Genomic DNA, 22,556 nt, shown 5'->3' with positions numbered 1-22,556 from the left:
AGAAGAAGATAATCGTTACGCAAGACGGGTTGTAGAAATATTTTTGGCATGCTTTGCCGTCATAAGACTGAGCGAGGGGAAGAAGCCGTGACAAAAAAGCCTAGGCCAAGAAAGGTTACAAAGATGCCATAAGACGAACCATATTGATTGTGGAGAAACCCTAACCCCTAGATTTGTTTTTATAGAGAAGTAAACCGATGGAATGCATTGCGTATGTGAGAACGTTCTTTTAATTACAAGGGTTTGGATTTAAAACTTTTCCACAATTAAGAGGGACACCAAGTTTCTGGTTTCTTTCCTCGTTTTAATTTATTAGTTTTATCATTTCAAAAGCTTCATTACAAATCGTTTCTATGACAAATTTTTAAGGAGGGAAAATATTTTTACACTTCAACAAAAATACACAAAAAAAATTTTAGAAGTTTTAGCTGTCCACCAGATATTGAAAAATTTTAACATATAGAATTCCATTTCCATCTTGACACCCTTCGAAGTTTGATGATATCATCTATTAGACATTCACATACACAACTGATTGATTAAAATCTTATCAATTATTTTAGTTCCATAATTAGTTCACAATTAAATTATTTTTAGTGAGATAATGATAAGATAGATCACATTATGAAATCAATTCTCGATTTTTTTCTTTTGTTTTGTTATTGGTAAATCTTTTTTTTTCTTAATCTTCAATTAGTTTTTACGGCTAAAATAATCAATTTGCTACAATTTGTTAGATCGAGGCATTAAATTTCTCTAGCTTTAGCATGCTTCATTACAGAATTTTAACAGTTTTCATAAGAATTGGTGCTCAAAGAATGAACTAGTCCTAAGGGTGGTCACTAGCACCCATAAGGTCAAGAATCTCACTTTTGAAGTAAATGTTGTCATATCCCTCTAAAAAAACCACTCATAAGATTAATAATCCTCTAAAAAACCACTCATAAGATCAATAATCTCCCTTTTCGTGAGACCCTGGGACTCGATTTGTCCTGTGCCTAAGTTTTGATGTAACTGCTAGATGATACAATACTAGCGCACTCGACTAGTTGTGTAACACCCTAGGCGAATCCCACATCGGCAAAGCACGGGAGAGATGCTGGGTTTATAAGGGGTGATCCACACCTTATAAACCCAGCAATGTCATGACCCAACCCAGACCTGGCAATATATTGTCTGCTTTGGGCCTTAACAAGGCCCGCACGGATTTGTTCTTGGGGCGCCCATACACCCCAAAACGCGTCTTGCCAATTAAGGTGTGGATCACCACTTATAAACCCAGCATCTCTCCCGTGCTTTGCCGATGTGGGATTCGCCTAGGGTGTTACATACACCCCCCCTTGGGGACTCAGCGTCCTCGCTGAGGTTTGCCTCACCATTGCTCAAGAGGACACGCGGAGCCGCTCTGATACCACAATTGTAACACCCCAAATCTAACACGTGCGGAGCACGTGAAGAAGGAGGTTACTCACAAATCATTAATCTTTACTCATAAGTTTCAAACTGAAATTCCTCCAATTCCTATTCAAATAAATCCATGAATCCAAACGTCAAATACTAAATAATCTCTCTCGAGGACATATAAAAATAATAACAAAAGTCTCAAACTCCAAATTACACGTTCATAATAGAAGTAACTAAATAGAAACACAAGTCTATTCCTCCTCTTATTCAATAGCAAACGGAAACTGGAAATCACTAACTCCAAAGCTAAGTGCACCTCTTAAAAGAAACTTAATCTGCAAAAAAGTAATGACGAGGGTGAGCCGTCAACTCGGTAAGTAAAACCATTCCTAACACACTAGGCCTATCGATACCAAAAATATTGCAAGCCTTCTTTTGTTTAAAGCATATATCATAATCCATAATTTTCATAAAACGATATATCACAATAACATAAGATAAATTCTTAATAATTCAGAATATTCAAAAGCATATTTACTTACGAAGCAAATCATGTAATACGTATACAGAAAACAGACAGGTTAGCTCATGTCACATAGTGTCACCTATAGTCCCGGTGACCCGGCCAGAAATAGAATCAGAATATCGTGTGCACATTCAGAACAGAAACCCAGTACTGGTCCAGACAGATATATCGTATATTACAATCAGAATCAGAATCAAAATAACTACGGACAATGAGCCAAAACATAATGACTTATACGTGGCACTTTGCGACGCTTTAGCCTTCAAGAGGTGGCCCCCATATAGTCTCAAGAGGTGGCCCCCATACAATCATAAATAATTAAACCATACATAGGCATAAAACATTCTTAGCAGTTTCATAAATGTCCATAACAATAATTTAGGCTTGCAAATTATTTTATAGATAAAATCATAAAAGGTTGTCATGTCATAAAATAATTTACATACTAAAAGTATTTATAAAATACTTTCTTAAAAAGAATTTAGGCTTTAAAACATTTACATAAAACTAATTTTGTTATGAAAATCCATTAATCTTCTAAGTAGTATAAAAATATTTTTACTTATAATAATAATATCAAAATACTTATACATATCCAGTATACTAGGAATGAAGTTACTTACCTCGACAAATGAACTTGAATTAACCCACCTCTAAGCTTCTAAGAGCCTCAATCACCTTCAACTCCTTAAACAAATACAAGATATGACAATTAATGACTTATTCTAAGAATCTGATTTTCTAATTCATACCCGTACATGTCTGATTCTCGGAATTTTAACTCTTAATCCAAGTCTCAGAATGATATAAAATATCTCTGGAACTATTCTGGACATCCATGCGTACCCCATGTAAAATTTACAAGAGGATCCGATATCAAAAACATTTTAAAAACTATTTACTACTCAGCAAACTCGAAACTGTTTTCACATAATCTAAACCAAACAGAACGGGTTCCGTGATTTTTATAAAATAAAATACTAACCAGAAAATTATAAAATTAAAACTGGGAATCCTAGACACATATATTAACATACATATAAACTTTCAGAATTTTTTGAGTTCATTTGGTGGTACAAATAGTCTTGTGAATCTGATCACAATACTGAAATTGTGGATTTCCAGTGCAGTGGTTTCTATTTCCAAAATACGTATAAAATTGAAAACGAAGTTGAATTTAATGAAATAAAATTTAATCAAGAAGCCCTACATGTCTAGTTTCCAGAAATATAAATTTTATAAGAAAATTCGTTCAGAAAATATAGCTTTAAAATTCGAGATCCTCATGCTGTCCAGAATTATCCTGTGCTTAATACGTCAAGGATTGATTAACTAAACTCATACTAAATCAAAACCCTAAGCAAAGTCTAAATATATTCTAAACCATGCATAATGATCTACAACCATTAGAATCGTGCCAATATAAACCCTAGTTAGATAGAGTGATTAGAAATCTGTTGAGAACATGGAGAACAACTTACCCGTCGCTTTGATTCTCTCCTAAACAAAGGTTTGAATCCTAAGATTTGGGTAAGAGCGTAAAGAGCAGCAGAGAAGAAGAATAAATGTTGTGAACTTAGGGTTATGGAAGGGGGAAAAGTATGTATTTATAGGGGATCTTAAGAAACCCTATTCAATAAGGAAAAATAACCATTTTCCAAAATGATCTCATAAATAACCTCTATTTAATTAGTACCCCTTTCTAAATAAGGGTTATAGGCCACCCATAATTCTCAATGAAAACCCAATTTCCATAATTTAATATGTATGGGAATTTGTGGCGTTACAATTCTCCCCTCCTAATAAAAATTTCGTCCTCGAAATTAAAAGGTTACCTTATGCATGGAAGAGTTAAGGATACTTCTCCAACATTTCTGCTTCTCGCTCCCAAGTGGCTTCCTCAATAGAATGATTCATCCATCGTACCTTCACTAGGGGAATAACTCTATTCCTTAATACTTGTTCGTCTCGATCGACAATCTCAATAGGCTGTTCCTCATACGACATGTCTTCATTTATCTGAATCGGTTGATAGTCTAGCACATGTAAAGCGTCTGCAATGTACTTTCTTAACACAGACACATGAAATACATTGTGAAGCCTAGACAAACTTGGTGGTAAAGCTATGCGATAGGCCACCGGACCAATTCTCTCTAAAATCTCAAATGGTCCAATAAATCTAGGGCTAAGCTTTCCTGTCTTCCCGAACCGAAGCACCCCTTTCCATGGCGATACTTTTAAGAAAACAAAATCTCCTTTTTCGAATTCCAACTCACGTCTACGACGATCTGCATAACTCTTCTGTCTGCTCTGAGCTGTTTGAAGACGTCCTCTAATCAACTTGATTTTATCAACAGTAATCTGTATTAATTCTGGACCCAAAAGTTTTCTTTCACCAACTTCATCCCAGCAGATTGGGGACCTACACTTTCTTCCATATAATGCCTCAAATGGTGTCATGCCAATACTCGAATGGAAGCTATTGTTATAAGCAAATTCGATCAACATTAGGTGCTCTTCCCAACCACCACTCAAGTCTAGGACGCAAGCTCGAAGCATATCCTCAAGGGTTTAAATAGTCCTTTCGAATTGCCCATCTGTCTGTGGATGAAAAGCAGTGCTAAATCTCAATTTTGTCCCCAACTCTTTATGTAAGCTAGCCCAAAATCTTGAAGTGAACAGTGGATCTCTATCAGACACTATTGACACTGGAACCCCATGAAGCCTCACTATCTCCTTAATGAACAACTTAGCTAGTTGCCCTACATTGTCTGTACTCTTCCTTGCCAAGAAATGAGCTGATTTCATCAATCGATCAACAATTACCCAAATGCAATCACATCCCCTCCTAGAACGAGGTAATCCAGAAACTAAATCCATTGTTATGTGTTCCCATTTCCACTGAGGAATAGGAAGCGTTTGTAAAGTTCCTGCTGGTCTTTGATGCTCAATCTTTACTTGTTGGCAGACTAAACACCGAGACACAAAAGCAGCAATATCTCTCTTCATATTCCTCCACCAAAAACTTTGCTTTAGATCACGATACATCTTAGTACTACCAGGATGCATACTGTAAGATGATTCATGAGCTTCTCTTAAGATCTCTGCCTTCAACTCTTCGTCTGCTGGCACGCATAACCTTTGTCCCAACCATAATCCATCCCCATTATCAAGTCTAAATCCGGGCTTATGTCCTTTGCTCACATCTTCACGGATTTTATTGAGTTCTATGTCGTTCTTCTGAGCTACCTTAACTCTATCAATTAGAGTGGGTTGGACTGTCAAATGTGCTAACATGTCTGCTTGCCCATGAGTAACTACCTCAATCCCACATCTCCTCAAGTCTTTTACCAAATGAGATTGCATGGTGATAAGATGAGCCATGCACCCAGATGATTTCCTACTCAAGGCATCTGCTACCACGTTTGCCTTACCTGGATGGTAATTAATAGAACAATCAAAATCCTTTACCAACTCCAACCATCTTCTCTGCCTCAAATTCAATTCCTTTTGAGTAAACAAGTACTTCAAACTCTTATGATCGGTGAAGATCTCACAAGTCTCCCCATACAAATAGTGTCTCCAGATTTTTAGAGCAAACACTATAGCAGCCAATTCCAAATCGTGTGTTGGGTAATTTTGTTCATGATTCTTTAGCTGCCTAGAAGCATATGCTATAACCTTACCATGCTGTATTAAAACGCAACCCAAACCTTTTCTAGAAGCATCACTGTAAATCACAAAACCTCCACCTTCAGAAGGAAAAGTTAAAACGGGGGCAGTCACCAAATGACTCTTGAGCTCTTGAAAGCTCTTTTCACATGCCTCATCCCAATTGAACTTCACATTCTTCTTAGTCAAATTAGTCAATGGTGCTGCTATGCTAGAAAATCCTTTGACAAAGCGCCTATAATAACCTGCCAATCCTAAGAAACTCCTTACTTTAGTCACACTAGCAGGCCTTTCCCAATTAACAATTACCTCCACTTTGGCTGGATCTGCTGAAATACCATCCTTCGTCACTATATGTCCCAAAAACATCACACGATCAAGCCAAAACTCACATTTCTTAAATTTTTCATACAACTTCTTCTTCCGCAATGTTTCTAATACAATCCTCAGGTGCAACTCATGCTCCTTCTTACTCTTAGAGTAAATTAATATGTCATCAATAAAGACGATGACAAATTGGTCAAGATAAGGTTGGAAGATCCTATTCATCAAATCCATGAACGCTGCAGGAGCATTAGTTAATCCAAAAGGCATAACTAAGAACCCATAGTGTTCATAACGAGTTCGAAAAGTTGTCTTCGATACATCCTCACTTCTTATTTTTAATTGATGGTAGCCAGATCGTAAATCAATTTTAGAGAATACCGATGCACCTCGTAATTGATCAAAGAGGTCATCAATTTGAGGAAGAGGGTATTTATTCTTGACAGTAACCATATTCAACTGCCGGTAATCAATACACAACCTCATTGAACCATCTTTTTTCTTTGCGAACAAAACGGGAGCACCCCAAGGCAACACACTAGGACGAATGAAACCCTTATCTAGTAATTCTTGTAGCTGGACCTTTAGTTCTTTTAATTCAATGGGTGCCATCCGATATGACGCCTTGGATATAGGTGTAGTACCAGAAACTAATTCTATAGTAAACTCAACCTCTCGATCTGGGGGTAGTCCCGGAAGATCTTCAGGAAATACATCAATAAACTCCCTTACAATAGGTATGTCTTCAAGGCACGCCCCATCGGGATGGTCAGCAACTATATACGCTAAAAATCCTTCACACCCCTTCTTTAGCATTTTCATTGCCTTAACCATAGAAATCAAAGCTTTATGACTCTTATGATTCCCTTGAAAATGAAATTCTTCCTCGCCAGGTAGGCGAAAAATAATTTCCTTAGCAAAACAATCTATTGAAACATGGTAAGGTCCTAACCAAATCGGCATAATTGTTAATCTTAAGGATGGTCAATCGCCCTTTAATGTTAGGACGTAACTCTTCCAGGAACTTCCTACACTTACTACCTTCATTAGCAACCAAGGTATGAGCAAAACGAGAGAGGGCAGTAAATTGTTCCTCATACTCCGCAACAGACTCTGTTCCTTGAGTCAACCTCAAGAAATCAGCCTCCATCTGATATCGAACTCGTTCAGGAAAATACTTTTCATGAAAAGCCTCCAAAAATAACTCCCAAGTAATGGGTGCATCTTGCAAGCCAACCCTTATGAGACGAGATTTGGCATCCCACCAGTAGTCTGCCTCACCCTGAAGGACAAAAGAGGCTAATATTACCCTTTGATCATCATTACAACCCATAGCCACAAATATCTTCTCCATCGGTTTTAGCCATGCCTCTGCAACCATGGGATCGGCAGTCCCCTGAAAGGTAGGTGGTCCCAATTTCTTAAATCGTTCTAAGTTCACCATAGCCCCATGATCTCTTGCGCCACCTTGCCTTTCAACTGGCACATTCTCTTGTGCCCCAACTCTGCCTCTAGCCATATCTTGAATTAACTTACTTTGTTGTTCCATCAATCTAAGCATTGCGCGCATCATAGGATTTCCTTCGTTAGCCATCTCGTGCAAGGTTGGGTCAGCGTCGTCAGCGATACCTAAAACATCTCTCGAGCTAGAGGCATGCCTAGCACCTCCCTTACGTGACATCTCTTGACTATAACACGGAGAATAAATAAATAAATAATTTAAAAAAAAGTAAATAATTCATGGCTAAAGGTCGTGCAAGCGCGCAGAGTACTGAATAAGTAGTATAACTAAGAAAATTTGCTATTGTAAACAAGAGCAATAAGTAGTATAACTTAGATCTTTGACAAGAACTCCTCTTAAGATAAATTGTTCAGTCCTGTCAATTTCCGTCCATCTCTTATTCTTAACACTTTTCATACCCATATTGTCCTTCTTCATTTCTACAAAACAAATGTAATCGATTTAATTAGACAATCTAATTAAACCGTAAAAGAAAGTCTACAGAATCCTAACCTAGTTGCTCTGATACCACAATTGTCATGACCCAACCCAGATCTAGCAAGATATTGTCCGTTTTGGGCCTTAACAAGGCCCGCACGGATTTGTTCTTGGGGCGCCCATACAACCCAAAACGCGTCTTGCCAATTAAGGTGTGGATCACCTCTTATAAACCCAGCATCTCTCCCGTGCTTTGCCGATGTGGGATTCGCCTAGGGTGTTACAAGTTGACTTGGCAAAATCTGAGCCTCCGCCATTACGACTTCACCACACTCGGCCTCCACCATCCATGATGTTAGCACGCCACTGACTGATTAATATAATACTAGCCCACATATCTGTTGAGATGTTTGCTGCAACTTTTTTGAATTTCTCGAGTTTTAACACATTTAATTACAGAGTTTTAAAGTAACAATTGACATATTCCTATAAAAATTAATTAGTGACCAGAAAATGGACATTATAACATTTAACTCCATGCCTTCATAGTTCTAAAAGTGGTAGTTAAGGCCCCAGAAGGCTAACATTTTCCCGTTCAAAAATAGAGTTTGCTATGTTCTTCCGACCGTCCAATAACATAATCTCACTTGTATTATTATATTCTTCTTCTTCTTCTTCTTCTTCTTCTTCTTCTCATTATTATTATTTTAATGCAATCATAAACTACTTGCATGCAGTGCAGTTCTAGTAATTTTGAATTGAGTGCGGGTTTAAAACCTACCGATCAATCCATACTTATTGAATGATGCAAAACTAGCTAGCTAGCTCATCATCTTGCATTAATTTCCCTTGCAACTTATTTATTCAACATCAACCGGCAGTTTAAATCCCAAACAGGACCATAAAGAAAGCAATCAGCCACACGACAAAGGATCAAATTTACAAGCAGCTAAATGGGACATTAGCACATTAGGACCAAATCGGATCCCATGAAGATCTATAACAGTAACTGCAGCTTGTACTAATTAATTTCGAGAAAGCCTCTGCGCACAAGATAAAATGATAAGGCGATAAAGGGCAACCCCTGTCGCAACCCACGTTGAGGACTCACAAGACCTTTTGCTTCAACATTAATCAAAAAGAAAATTTTAGCTGTCGTAACACAACCCATAATAAGGCGGTTTTAAAACCTATCACGTTATTTTTAAAAGAAAAAGAAAAACGATTAAATACATGTTTTATTACAAAAGCATCCTTCCAAATTACTTATATAAATATTTAATGAGAATTTGAATTTGGTGAAATTTATTATCAATTATGTTTTTGGGTTTAGTCAAGTGATTTTCTAGTAGTTCTTTTTTTTAACTAGTTACCTAATTCGAATCTTGAGGGAGGTAGAGATATATAGTGGATGAGAATGATATATTTCTAAAGTTAGAATATACAAAATTTAAATCTCAAAGGAGGTGTCACATTGTCATGTGTTTAATAATAATTGACTTTATATATCATCACTCTTGATGAGATAATAATTTTATAATGTCAACTAATTAATGACATGTCATGTTACACATTATTTACATGCAAAATTTATATTCAACTCATGACATGTCATGCCAAAGCATTATCCAAAATGGATTTGAATTTTCCAAAACTCCTACTTTTATGAAAAAAAAATATATATATCAACTGCCCTTCTGTTACTTTTCAAAATAATAGAAAGAGACTTAGCATCAATTGATTAAAACATGAAACAAAGATCTCAAAGAGATCACATGCAAGATCTTTATGCATAAAATTTGATTCAATAAAGTTATGTAACTAAAGATCATTCAATTCCTGAGTAAGAAAGAAGGAAAAAAATAGGACAAACCGAAAAAGGAAAAAAAAAATAGAACTCAGTTTTCAATAAGAAGAAATAAGTAATCATACAAAGATGAAGTAAATTAGTGAATCAAAAAATATTACATATATATTACAGATCCATACATCCAATTTATGGCATTGAGCTATCCATTCTTGAGGCATTAATTAAAACAATTACATAGCTTATGATATTACAAATCACTTAAATATATCCATTCTTGAGGCACCTAGTTCAAAAACAATTACATAACTAAACCAGGCATTGGTTCAAAGATTTGTTGTGATCTCTTCGATTTTTGTTCCTTATGTCGCAGCAACCAGCGGAACAAAAGATGGCGATGAAGACAGCTAGACAGAAGTTGATAGTTGCCAAAACCCTCCACTGTTTCTTCACATTTGTAATAACTCCAGCTTTGCACGAATCGCAGTTGTAGCACAGCGTCTGTTGATGATTGCTCCATGCAGAGCAGTCGTTGTCTTTTGCTGTCGAGGCTGATATCCGCGGTATCCAAAACGTTGTGTTTTGATACTGAAACCCGCAAGCAACAGGTGGTATGCAGCAACCAGACTGAACAGGGGACAAATCGTTTCTCTTGTAAAAATCCTCAGCCGTCTGATCAACAACATTATTCCTATCAAGATTCTTGCAAACTTGATGAGCATCAATCATGCAACTCCTAATCTCTTTCCATTTCTTGTCGCTTACGAAATTCCTTTGTAACCAATTCTTATAATCCCCCAACCGATACTCCTTAAACCCTAACTTGGACACAGCTTCAGCAGCTCCATCATTCGTGACAATAACCACAAAACTGGCGAAGGCGACGAACCAAACAGCCAACAAGAACACCGCAAACAAGTAAAGACTTAGCAGAAAGTTGCTCTTGCAACACGAACCCATGAACCCCAACAAAGACACTATAGATAGAATGATGCCCGATACAAGTAATGGGATGTATAGAGATTTTTGGCATACTGGACCACCGGAAAAGTTAATTAAGAGGGAGGACCCGATGGTTATGACGCCGAGGACAAGAAACCAGAAACTAAAGAAACATACAAAGATGCTGTCGCTAGAGCGAGCCATTATTTTATTATGTGGTGTGAAGAGTGGTTTGCAAATCCCGAGGTTTGGTTTTCTCCACAGAGAGCGAAGCAACGATTGAAGCGTGTATATGCAAGTGCTTTTATAGAAAATTAAACCGAATGCACTGCGGACTTGGAAATTTTGGTAACTTGGGATACACGGAATCTCAGGTTTCCATAAAACCTAGGATAGTGTAAGTTGGTTCCAAAAGCAGGAAACCTGAGTGAGTTATGACTTGAGATGTTTCTTAGTTCCAATATTTGGTTCAAGTATATAAATGTTTCCGCAAAATTAGGTAAGCGATCGTGAGCATCTCATTCTAAAAATAATCACTACAATTAAACAAGTTCCATGTATCTAAAAAAAAATAAAAATAAAAATAAAATAAAGTAACTTCTCGTAAATTCATAAGAAGATAAATAAATCCACCTCACTATATTGCAGATTCAGATCCTCTCCTGAAATGCAATATTTTAACCGTGTCCAACTTCACTTCTAATTTGTTGTAACGATCATTATAGTGGGGATCTTAATTCGGTAAGAGTCATTCCATGGTAAAAATAGAATTAAGAGAGATTTAAGAGAGATATGATCTGGAAACAATATAAATTTAAGAGAGCCAATTAATAAATTAAATTTACATAAAATTGCTTAAAATTTTCCGAAAGCAAACCAAATTGAATCAATATATTGCATCTAATTTCAACCCTCGATGACTGCAAGGGTGGAGCTATATCATGACTCAGTAAAAATTTGTAAATTTGGAAAATTCTATTGGTGCTTGAAACTCTTGGAACTTTATTCTTTCTATTCGGTGCTTATAACATGAATATGCATTACTTTTTTTCCAAAAGTAGGTCTCCATAATTAAGAATTCAAAATAGATCTCGAGAATCGATTCAAATTTTGTGTAGGATAGGAAGCGAGGAACAGAAAATGTGAGAAATTCACTCCTTTGAATTGAAACAAAAGATAAAAATAAAAATTCAGTTTTCAAAATGTCTATGGATTAATGTATTTGACAACTACTGATTGATACCATCAAAATAGGGGCATGTTAATTTAAAGTAAGTGATCATAAATAAATTGATTCAGTTATATTGCACATATGTTACAGATGCCATTAAAGTATTGATTATTACGCTACTTCATTAGGCACATATGTGATTAATTCAAAACAAAAATGAAACTCAAATAAATTAACTTATATATATATATATATGATTTGGTTATGCGGCGTATCTATATCTACTAAATCGCTTATCACTTCGATTGTTCCTCAAAGCGTAGCAACCACAGGAGTACATGAGGATGATAAAGACGAGGGCACAGACATTGATTATTGTCAAAACCTTCCACTCTTTCTTGATGTTCACAAGAACCCCAGCCTTGCATGAGTTGCAGTTGAAACACAGCGCATCTTGCTTATTGCTCCATGCAGAGCAGTCGCCGTCATTCACAGCGGGCCTGCCCGATGTCGGCGATATCCAAAACGTAGCGTTTTGATATTGAAACCCGCAAGCAACAGGTGGCTTGCAGCAACCAGACTGTATTGGAGACAAATTTCTCTTGAAAAAATCCGCAGCGGTCTGATTATTATTAGTATTCCTTTCAAGACTCTTACAAACTTGAGAATCAATCATGCAACTCCTAATCTCATTCCAATTCTTGTCATTCACCAAATGATTTTTAAGCCAGTTCTTATAATCTCCCAACCGATACTCCTTAAACCCTAATCTGGATACAGCTTTACCGGCACTATTAGATGTAACAGCAAACACAAAAACAGCGAAGATGCATAAGCCAAGAATCAGCAAGAACAAAACAATCAAGTAAAGGTAGAGGAGAAAATTGTTCTTGCAGCACGAACCGATCAACCCCAGCAAAGACAGCACAGATAGAAAGATAGCCGTTACAAGTAACGGGGTGTACAGGGATTTTTGGCATGCTGTGGCTGTGCCACCATGAAAGTGAATGGCCAGAGAGAAACTGAGGGCGACGATGCCTAGGACAAGAAAGCATAAGCTAAGAAAACCCACAAAGATATTGCTTGCGCGAGCCATTGTGGAGAAACCCTAACCCTAAGACTAGAAAAGATTACAGAGAGTTAATGAAAACGGAAAGACTATCATTATTATTAGAGAGAAGATGGGAGAAAGATTAAAAACAAGATAAGAAGAAGAATATGCAAGTGCCTTTATAGAGAAATTGATAGAATTCATGCATTACGAATGTGATGTCAATACGTCTTCTAATCTTTTACTAGGATTTGGATTTAAATTTCGAAAGGACACGTAGTTTCAGGTGAGATAGGATGTTTCTTCAATAGTTGCCGGGTATAACTAAATCCGTGTATTTAGTTTCAATGCAAAGACTACTACAATTTGGAAGAATTACATGCAATTTCGTTCTTTATAGAATTTTTTTTTTTTACCCTTAATTTTTTTAGAATTTTTTTCTACCCTTAATTAAATCCTGATAAACTCGTAATATCTCAGTTTGTCTCTATTATTTTTAAAGCAATAATCAAACAAAAGAAATTATTGAAGGGTAACTGTGACCATCTCACATAGAGGTTGAGTATTGGAGGCTATATACTAAAATTATTTTTCAACTTCATTACAATTAATCCTTTTTCTGTCGGACCTATTAATTTATTTGACCAATTAAGAAAAAGGCATGTAGAAACAAGGATTTATTTGCTGGTTTATCTAAAATGATATTTCAGGTCAAGAACAAGCGTAAAAGTCAAGAACTTATCGGAAATAAATAATCAAACTATGTATCACCTTGAAAAAGATAATAAATTTGAAAGGATACATTTTTTTTTATGTATTAAATCATCTAGTATCTAAAGACCACATTAGACTCCAGCTAATTCTTGAGCCAGTAGGACCACTAGGGCGGCAAAACTCTTCCAATAAGTATTTTAATGTAGCTGCATTCTCAAACCTTGAACCGAGAACATTGGTTAAACTAGAACAGCCTCATGCCAGCTGATCTACACGCTTGTTGGTTTTAAAATGATACATTTGATATTACTCGTAACCAATTTTCCATGTATTTTTCCCGCTCATTCTTGACTCCCCTTTCTCATGGTCTCACCTCTCTTGACTCCCACATAGAATAAGGAATTGATTAAGGTAGAGGGAAAGAAGAAATTCTTGTTAAGATTTTTTTCCCCCTTCTCTTTCATTTGCCATATTGTGATTCTTTTTCTAATTTTTTCTTGCCATTCATTATTTCAGTGTCCGTAAAAGTTCTGGCATGAGCCGGTGACATTAATTTCCAAAAATTAATTTTCTTTGTGGCAGGATGATTGAGTAATTTCAAGAAGATGCTAGCTTGTTTTCACATCACAGCATAACTCATATATTTATATAATCTCCTGTATGCTTTTGTTAAGTGTTTATTTTTGGTCCTCTAAAAAAAAAGGTGTTTATTTTAGGCGATTAATAATTTTAGTTACTGAGTCAGTGAGTTGTGACAACATCAAGATCAACAACTTTAAATATTGTTTAAACTTTTTACGTACCTCAACTTTAGTGGTGTGGTCTTCTTATATGATAGGGTTAAACATACTGTTAGACAACTAATAAGGACTCAACATTGGAACTTTAATTTTTCTGTGAAAATCACAGTTTTCCCTCTTAGATTCCTTATCTTTAAGGGTCACACGCCTAACCAAAATCCTTGTTCTGCTGCTACATTTATTAAAAGTATATCATTATAACTAAATTGATTCGATTATTTGTGAAGATGATCAAAATATTTTAATTGCATCTACATATATATGATTAATTTTTGGATCTAAAATTTATTTAAAAAATGAGTCGCTAGTGATATGAATCCGTTTAACCAACTTTCTTAAATAAGGGACCAACTGTGAATATGAATTCCTTTACAAATCAAGGATGGGAGCAGGCCGGATTGGAAAACCCTAGTCCCATTCCAACTCATCTCTAATGTACCCTATCAACTAATCAAGCTTTCATTCTTAATTATTTGCATTTTGTTCTAAATTAGGGATATCAGTAATCAGTACATCATCAGTCAACACCCCCACACCTTTTCCATTAGTCAGAAGTCAACCCAGCACACCACGGTGGGCTCAATTCTTATTATACACAGTTTCTCCAAGCCCAATTTAACTTATTCTCGATTCGCAAAAGTTGAAGTCGCCTGAAGCTGTAGCTTGGGGTTTGCCGGGGGCCAGAAACGTAGGTTTTCATTATGTGATTGTGGAGACTGATTGTCAAGATGCTGCAAGTTTGGTAAACAACATATAGAGTAGCAAAGCAGAGATTTGATGGATAATTTCAGAAATTCAAAGTCACCGGATCGATTTCCAAATTGTTACAGATCATGTAATGCCTATGCTTATTCCTTAGGTAAGCTAGTTTTATGACATAAAAATACCCCAAATTTTCCCAAGAAGTTGAAAAGAAATTTGGAATGCAATCTCTAAGCAATTAAAACTTATTAATAATCCCAAATGAAAATCAATAATGTCCAAAGTTGAAACATAGTCTCTAAAACAATAAATATAACAATAATCCTCCAATATCAAATTCAGCTCTAAAGTAATAACCTAAATAGCAACAATTTATCCATCATGAAAATGCCCAAAGCTTTCGGCTAACAAATCATCTTCTCTAAAACCAAAAAGTCCACATCTTTAAAATCACTCTATAAAAATGTTAGAGACGAGGGGTGAGTCATCAACTTGGTAAGTAAACACATGCATAAGGTTACTAATAACGATAAAGTACATAATAATAATTATTAAGTGCCGTGAATTTGAAATCAATAATCGTTTTATATTCTACTACATATGTATGGTAAAATTTAAAATCAATTATGTCATAACATAATGACCATTTTCAATAAATAATCATTTATTAATAAAATCTTTCATTTGTTCAATTTTACTCATGCCTCATAGTGTCACGTGAACTCCTGGTGATCAACTGGTAGTTCAATCAGGATACTCTACCCCGCAATAATCATCAATAGATGCGCACAATACAATTAATTGTTCAGTCATATTAGTAATCGAAACTACGGACAATGAGCTAAAACCTTCAAATAATTTTCAATCTTTCACTATCAATCGTTCAATAATCGATCAACAAAATCTCTTATAAGACATTTAATTGGCAAAGCTTTACAAAAACAATTTATGGAACACAAGTATTTTAAAGCCATTTTTTAAAAAACAATTTAAGAAAACATTTTAAATAAACTTTAAACCAAAATGTAAATCATTATTATAAACTATAACAACAAAAATACTTCAAAACTATAAATATGCCAATCCTTGTGAACAACATTATTCTTTTCATAAATTTGTATATATATATATATATATATATAATAAATGTTATACATGAATCCACTTACCTCGATCCGAAACAACCAATAAAAACCCCAAATACACGAGCTCATTCTTGGTCTAAAATTTTCAAGATGAGATTCTTATCAATATCATATTCTAATCTGACCTTCATAAGATACGCAACATCCTTAAACCATTAACTCTAACCTAAACAAATCAATTCTCCAAACTACCTTTGATCATTTTATAGGAGCTGATTTCTAAAAGCTATAACTATTGTTGGAAAATCACAATTATTAAAAGCTATTGTAAACATGTTGGCATTCAATATAAATGTTATCAAAATTAATTAGAGTTCATAAACATTTCCGAAAAACTAATTTTCCACAATAACATTAAAACTGTCCAGTGACAAAATAAATAGAGGACTGTTGATTCAAAAATTCATAATTTTAGTTATATGCGTTCAAAAATAGTGATTCAAGTTTTGATCATCAGAGGAGACAATATGGAATCAGAATTAAAATTTTTAAAGCATTTGCTAATGAAAAAGTAATTAAAATTATCTTGAATATCATCCCCTTGAAATTATGGAAAGCAGTTTCTAAGATTGCAGCAGCCCAGCTCTATGATTTTTAATGATTTTACTATAAATCCAAAAATTACGAAATTAAATACACAAAAACTGGACATGTAGATATATAGTAATAAAATTTTCCAGAAAATTTCGGAAGTCATTTGGATTACAAAATAAATTATAGAATTGAGGATTGCTGCTGAAAATTGAAAATTTCCAGTACTAGTATTCCAATTTTGAAAAATCAAAACAATTAATATGCAATGAATTTTTGGACAATAAACATATGCATAGAAAGATAAAGATGTCTAGTTTAATAAGCTATGAAGTTTTATGCATGAGATTTAACGAAAACATCAACTATATAACACTGAATCTGCACTGTTCACAGTTTTCAGGATAATGTACACAAAACCATTCAACTAATAACCTAGAATCACACATAAAATAGAAATTTAAAAGATTATAAATACTTACCTCTCTAAGAAGAATTTCACTTCGGACTACACCTTTGAAACTTAAAGCTTTTGCTCAAACACTTCTTGAAAAATTTTAAATGTAAATGAGATACAACATCAAGGCACACACGCAAGCCACACACAAAGAAAATAAAAATACAACCAAACTCAATCATTTAGCATAATTACTATACCCCAATATCTTCATTTTCCAAACATTAATTATTCAATATAATCATTACTCCACTCCACCAATATGTCCACTTACCAAATATTAATTATTCAACATAATTATTAACATAAAATAATATATTCTATATAAAAAAAATCAAAATCTAAAAAACACTTTAATTATTCACTTACATATAATAAATATAAAATATTCTATTATGAAATACATACATGAAAGAAATGAAACAAATTTTAGACTTTACACATAATATGGCCGGATTCTATACCAACAAAGATCATGAATGTTTTAATGAAATGTTTACGTTCCTTATAAAAACAAAAGTTAAAAATAATATCTCATTGTTCACAACATCTAATAATAATAATAATACAAATAAATCTCAATCCCGCTCACCCACATTATTGATTAATTCAAGGTTTTTTTTTTTGGTATTTCAAAAACCTTCCCATTTTTTTTTATAATACACATGCAAATCACACTAATTTTAAATTTATCAACCTTAATTCATAATTTAAAAAATCAAAATATTTATTTTAAAACACAAAGACAGAACACACACATAACTTCAAGAACTTTGACCTGCTCCCTCGCTTTAGTCTTAAACGTATCTCCAACAACCCAATAAACGCCGGCAGGCAAATGAATTTATATTCAAATTAGAGCGCTGCTTGCTTTCATCGCCACTTACCGGACTTTCCCACACTTTCTCACCAACTTTCCCTCTTATATTAAAACTTTCTCTCCCACTTTCCCTCCTTCCAAACACGCTCTTCAGTCAGACTTCCCAACCCAGATATGGCTTCTTCATTAACCAACCCCACCGCCAGACCCTTGTTTTCCTCGAAGCTCAAACAGTCAACGCCTCCTCGGAGTTATCGCCCCATGAGAGTGCAATGCTCCGTGGCTTCTACGGCGTCGTCCTCGGCGAAGGTGAAGTCGGTGAAGGCCAGACAGATCATTGACAGCAGGGGAAATCCGACGGTCGAGGTTGATCTGATCACCGATGATTTGTTTCGATCGGCTGTCCCCAGTGGGGCCTCCACTGGAATCTACGAGGCATTGGAGCTCAGAGACGGAGATAAGAGTGTTTACGGCGGTAAAGGTGTGCTCAATGCCGTTAAGAACATTAACGACATTCTGGGTCCCAAGCTCGTCGGAGTTGATATCAGGTGAGGTCATATTCGGTTTGGTTTTCAAATTTGTGGGCGTCTTTGACGAATTTTGAAACTATTGGGTATCCGTCTTATTGTTACTTGAAAATTTAGGGGTGGTAGTGCATTTATCGTAAGTAGCTATTTCTAGCAATCAAACTTGATGAAGAATGTATCCTTTCGTTCTTGCAGCAGCATAGTTGATGTTATGAAATTAGGAGTCCTTTTTGAAGAATTTCAAACTATTGTGGTCTGTCTAGTTGAAACTTTAGGAGGTGGTAGCTGTTTCTAGTGATCAAACACGAAGATAAATGTATCTTTTTGTTATTTTGCAGCATCGTTGTTATGAGTATGAGGAGAGTTTTCTGCTTCTTGGTTTTATGATTCTGATGTTATTTGTATCTGTTTATTAAGAGATCAAGCTGAGGTGGATGCTATAATGCTGGAGATCGATGGGACTCCAAACAAGTCAAAGATAGGGGCAAATGCGATATTAGGGGTATCTCTTAGCGTGTGTAGAGCTGGTGCTGGAGCGAAAGGGGTGCCCTTGTACAAGCACATTGAGGAATTGTCAGGGACAAAGGAGCTTGTCATGCCAGTGCCAGCTTTTAATGTGATTAATGGAGGCAGTCATGCTGGGAATAATTTGGCTATGCAAGAATTTATGATACTGCCAGTTGGTGCAACCTCATTTGCTGAGGCACTCCGCATGGGTAGTGAAGGTTCGTAATCATGCATATACCTTATCAACATAAATTACTGTATGAGGATTAACTTTTCTTAATCTTTGCAGGCTCAGATAACAAGGACTGCATTTATGCATTTAACTTTTATGAATCATTATCAACAATGATGTCAAGCTTGTAAATGTTAATGTCCCTTAGCTAGTGTGTCTATGATCATGGTTAACTGCTGATGCATTTTGATATGAAAATGTAGATGTTCATTAACATATTATTTAGAGTACTTCTGAATTCTTCAGAGTTGATTGGCAGCTAACGATTTTATGTTTCTGCTACAGTTTATCATATATTGAAGGGGATTATCAAAGAAAAATATGGGCAGGATGCTTGCAATGTTGGAGATGAAGGAGGTTTTGCTCCCAATGTTCAGGATAACAGGGAGGGGCTAGTTTTGCTTACTGATGCAATTGAAAAGGCTGGTTATACTGGCAAGGTATGTGGGGTGCTTTATGCTTATTTGCATTGTTTATTCTTTTGCATCTAAAATATTTCGCTTACCTAAGGAGCTAAATTGATGTTGCAGATCAAAATTGGAATGGATGTTGCAGCTTCAGAGTTTTTCACTAAAGATGGAAACTATGATCTGAACTTCAAGAAACAACCAAATGATGGAGCTCATGTGTTGTCAGCTCAGAGTCTTGGTGATCTCTACAAGGAGTTTGTCAGAGATTTCCCTATTGTGTCAATTGAAGACCCCTTCGACCAAGATGATTGGAGCTCATGGGCTTCCTTGCAGTCTTCAGTTGATATTCAACTAGTGGGAGATGACCTTTTGGTGACAAATCCAAAGAGAATAGCTGAAGCCATTCAGAAAAAGTCGTGCAACGGATTACTTCTAAAGGTAAATCATCTATTTGAAATTAAATCTTGATTTTTCCATTACCCTTCACATGATGGAGTCTATTTGTGCTTTCCATCATTTTCTTGCTTTTAATCCTTTCTTTCATCAGCTCGATATTGTTTTTTTCCTTCTTCTTTCACTGTTTCCTTCATTTCCTAGCAGGTTTTTAGCCTCATGCATTGAACTTGATTTTTTGACGGTCACTACAATGATGCTATCTACATTTCTTTTCTAGGAAAATGAAAGAAGCATCATTCTTTTACTCCCACAGTCAAAATCCTTGCAAGGGCATAATCATTTTAAAATTGCATTTTTAACTGGAGTGATATGCAAGAGATTTTGACATTGGATTGAAACTATTGAATAGTATTGAAAAGACAAACTAATGTGTAAATCCAAAAAAATTTGGTGTGAAAAATTGCTTAACAATATCTGGCTCATCACAAATAATTACTCTGTTTGCAATTCAAATTGTTGGGTATCATTTAATGGAGTTAAAAATATTTTTCGCCTAGAGAATTTAGTTGTTGAGGCAAAGATTAAGAAGATTTAAGCCTCTTTTTACTTTTGCATCTCCTTTTGTTTTTTATACTTAAACCATAGTAAAATTAATATTTCAGATTCTCAATTACAATTCTCAATGACATGTCCATAGTATGCATAGACATGTTTCACATTGATGGTGCATTTAGCTAATTTTTTTTCTCTAAATTCTGGTGCAGGTTAATCAGATAGGCACTGTGACCGAATCCATCCAAGCAGCACTTGACTCTAAATCTGCAGGTTGGGGTGTGATGGTCAGCCACCGCAGTGGTGAAACTGAAGATAATTTTATTGCTGATCTTTCTGTTGGTTTGGCTAGCGGACAGGTAGTAGCTGAAACCCTTTAAGCAATGCTAAAAGACAGAAAAACACAAATTCCAATACACTACATGACAAAGCACACCATATTGAAGTGTGTTTTTTTCTTGTCTTCTAGTTTGGACACACACACACATATATATTCATTCTTTATTTATGTCCTAAAGTTGACTGTTGCATGTTTTGGTTTATAGATCAAGACTGGTGCTCCTTGCCGCAGTGAGAGATTGGCCAAGTATAACCAGGTAGAATCAAAGTTGTTTCAAATTATCCCCATCTCTGTTTTTGTTGCAAGTTGGTGGGTTGCATTCCCTCTCCCCCACCTGACCTCCCCCTTGCAATCCCCAAAAAATGATAAATCTCATAAAGGTTAAATTCTGTAGCATCCATATCCGACAATTTAGAATTTCCCTGTGGATACAACATGTTCAAGTGGATGACATGTGTTACCCTTTTCCAACTATCTGAATGGATGATCTAAAACATACGACATCAAATCATTGGATTGTTATGAAATCAGAGCATCTGCATCATGCTTGCCTAAGCAAACTAATGTGTGTTCGAATTTGGTAGTTAAGCTCACCAAGAAACTAGCGGACAAATTACCCCCTAAAGATTTAGTGGGTTTCTAGTAAACAAGCTTTTGGTCATGTTGCACTCTCTTTTTGGTTATATTTCCCAATCTTCTTTGCGAATAGAATTAACTCACCTTTTTTGCATTCTTGGTTCTGTTACAGCTTCTGCGCATCGAAGAGGAACTCGGAAATGTGCGTTATGCTGGTCAAGATTTCAGATCACCCTAGGGAAAAGATACAAAATGTGGCTTCTTTAATCAGAATAAGATACTGGTTCAAGTTCAGGATCATGAAACACATTGCCTAAGCTATGAGTCCAGTAAACCTAGGAAAGCTTGGAGAGATTTTTTGTAGGCCAGTCAGCTGAGATGTCTTTCAAACCATGCGTTCTCAATCTCACTTGAAACAACTGTTGTCTCTGAATAAACTTTGCTTTCAAGATCTGAAGTGATCATGCAAATTTGTTTGAGCGTGGACTCTGTTTAGTTTGAGATGTGAATCATCCCATACAGAATTTGTTGTCCTGTTAGTCGATCTTCCAAGTGTGTGCAACTTCTGATAATATCATGCATCAACCAGTAGTCCATCAGTGTATCTTCATTGACAGCTTTTATGAAATATCTGTAATGTGTTATGAGAAGCATGACTTCCCTCTCATAAACATGGCTCTCATCGTTCAGTAAGAACGAGCAAAAACCATTTGTACCGTCATTTTCTTGCTGGTTTCCTTTGATGAACTTTTCTAGGTTCAACTGACGAGGAGCTTTTAAGTACTCTGGCAACATGGACACTACCACACTGGGAGATCCATGCACTTTCATCTGTTCACAAAATTCAGAAGACAATACAAGTCCTATACTCCTATTTTAAAGACAAAATGTCAGATATTTTTACAGATTCTGAAGAATAAAGATAAAGACTAATGATCTAGAGGGTGATAATGCTCACCTTATGATAAGTTATAATGGCACATGGTGTTATCGGTTAATTCACAGCACTAG

General features: G+C 35.5%; 4 protein-coding genes across 4 annotated transcripts; 1 reads left to right on the top strand and 3 right to left on the bottom strand.

The window, feature by feature from the left end:
• Positions 1-6,839: 6,839 nt before the first annotated feature.
• Positions 6,840-7,607, bottom strand: LOC112099549. Its single transcript, XM_024186959.1, has one exon. It carries the CDS (start codon positions 7,605-7,607, stop codon positions 6,840-6,842), a length of 768 nt encoding a protein of 255 aa, XP_024042727.1.
• A 2,374-nt stretch (positions 7,608-9,981) lies between these two features.
• LOC18047831 (tetraspanin-8) lies at positions 9,982-10,632 on the bottom strand. The gene has a single exon (XM_006440803.2). The coding sequence runs from the start codon at positions 10,630-10,632 to the stop codon at positions 9,982-9,984; it is 651 nt and encodes a 216-aa protein (XP_006440866.2).
• Positions 10,633-12,047: 1,415 nt separating this feature from the next.
• LOC18047830 (tetraspanin-11) lies at positions 12,048-12,881 on the bottom strand. Its single transcript, XM_006440802.1, has one exon. The coding sequence runs from the start codon at positions 12,879-12,881 to the stop codon at positions 12,048-12,050; it is 834 nt and encodes a 277-aa protein (XP_006440865.1).
• A 5,061-nt stretch (positions 12,882-17,942) lies between these two features.
• LOC18047829 (enolase 1, chloroplastic) lies at positions 17,943-22,262 on the top strand. The gene is made up of 7 exons (XM_006440801.2): positions 17,943-18,553; positions 18,950-19,257; positions 19,557-19,711; positions 19,802-20,119; positions 20,842-20,988; positions 21,175-21,225; positions 21,718-22,262. The coding sequence occupies exons 1-7, from the start codon at positions 18,180-18,182 to the stop codon at positions 21,781-21,783; spliced, it is 1,419 nt and encodes a 472-aa protein (XP_006440864.1). The 5' UTR covers positions 17,943-18,179; the 3' UTR covers positions 21,784-22,262.
• Positions 22,263-22,556: the final 294 nt, after the last annotated feature.

The sequence above is a fragment of the Citrus clementina genome, unplaced genomic scaffold (genome assembly GCF_000493195.1).
Source record: "Citrus clementina cultivar Clemenules unplaced genomic scaffold, Citrus_clementina_v1.0 scaffold_3, whole genome shotgun sequence".
Taxonomy (NCBI): domain Eukaryota; kingdom Viridiplantae; phylum Streptophyta; class Magnoliopsida; order Sapindales; family Rutaceae; genus Citrus; species Citrus x clementina.
The sequence above is the reverse complement of the archived record's forward strand: the minus strand, read 5'-3'. Positions and strand labels throughout refer to the sequence as shown.

Coding starts and splice junctions, on each gene's coding strand:
- LOC112099549 (XM_024186959.1), bottom strand. CDS start 7,607: ATGTCACGTAAGGGAGGTGCTAGGCATGCCTCTAGCTCGAGAGATGTT.
- LOC18047831 (XM_006440803.2), bottom strand. CDS start 10,632: ATGGGTTCGTGTTGCAAGAGCAACTTTCTGCTAAGTCTTTACTTGTTT.
- LOC18047830 (XM_006440802.1), bottom strand. CDS start 12,881: ATGGCTCGCGCAAGCAATATCTTTGTGGGTTTTCTTAGCTTATGCTTT.
- LOC18047829 (XM_006440801.2), top strand. CDS start 18,180: ATGGCTTCTTCATTAACCAACCCCACCGCCAGACCCTTGTTTTCCTCG. Junction 19,258..19,556: donor ACTCCGCATGGGTAGTGAAG/GTTCGTAATCAT, acceptor TTTCTGCTACAG/TTTATCATATATTGAAGGGG. Junction 19,712..19,801: donor AGGCTGGTTATACTGGCAAG/GTATGTGGGGTG, acceptor TTGATGTTGCAG/ATCAAAATTGGAATGGATGT.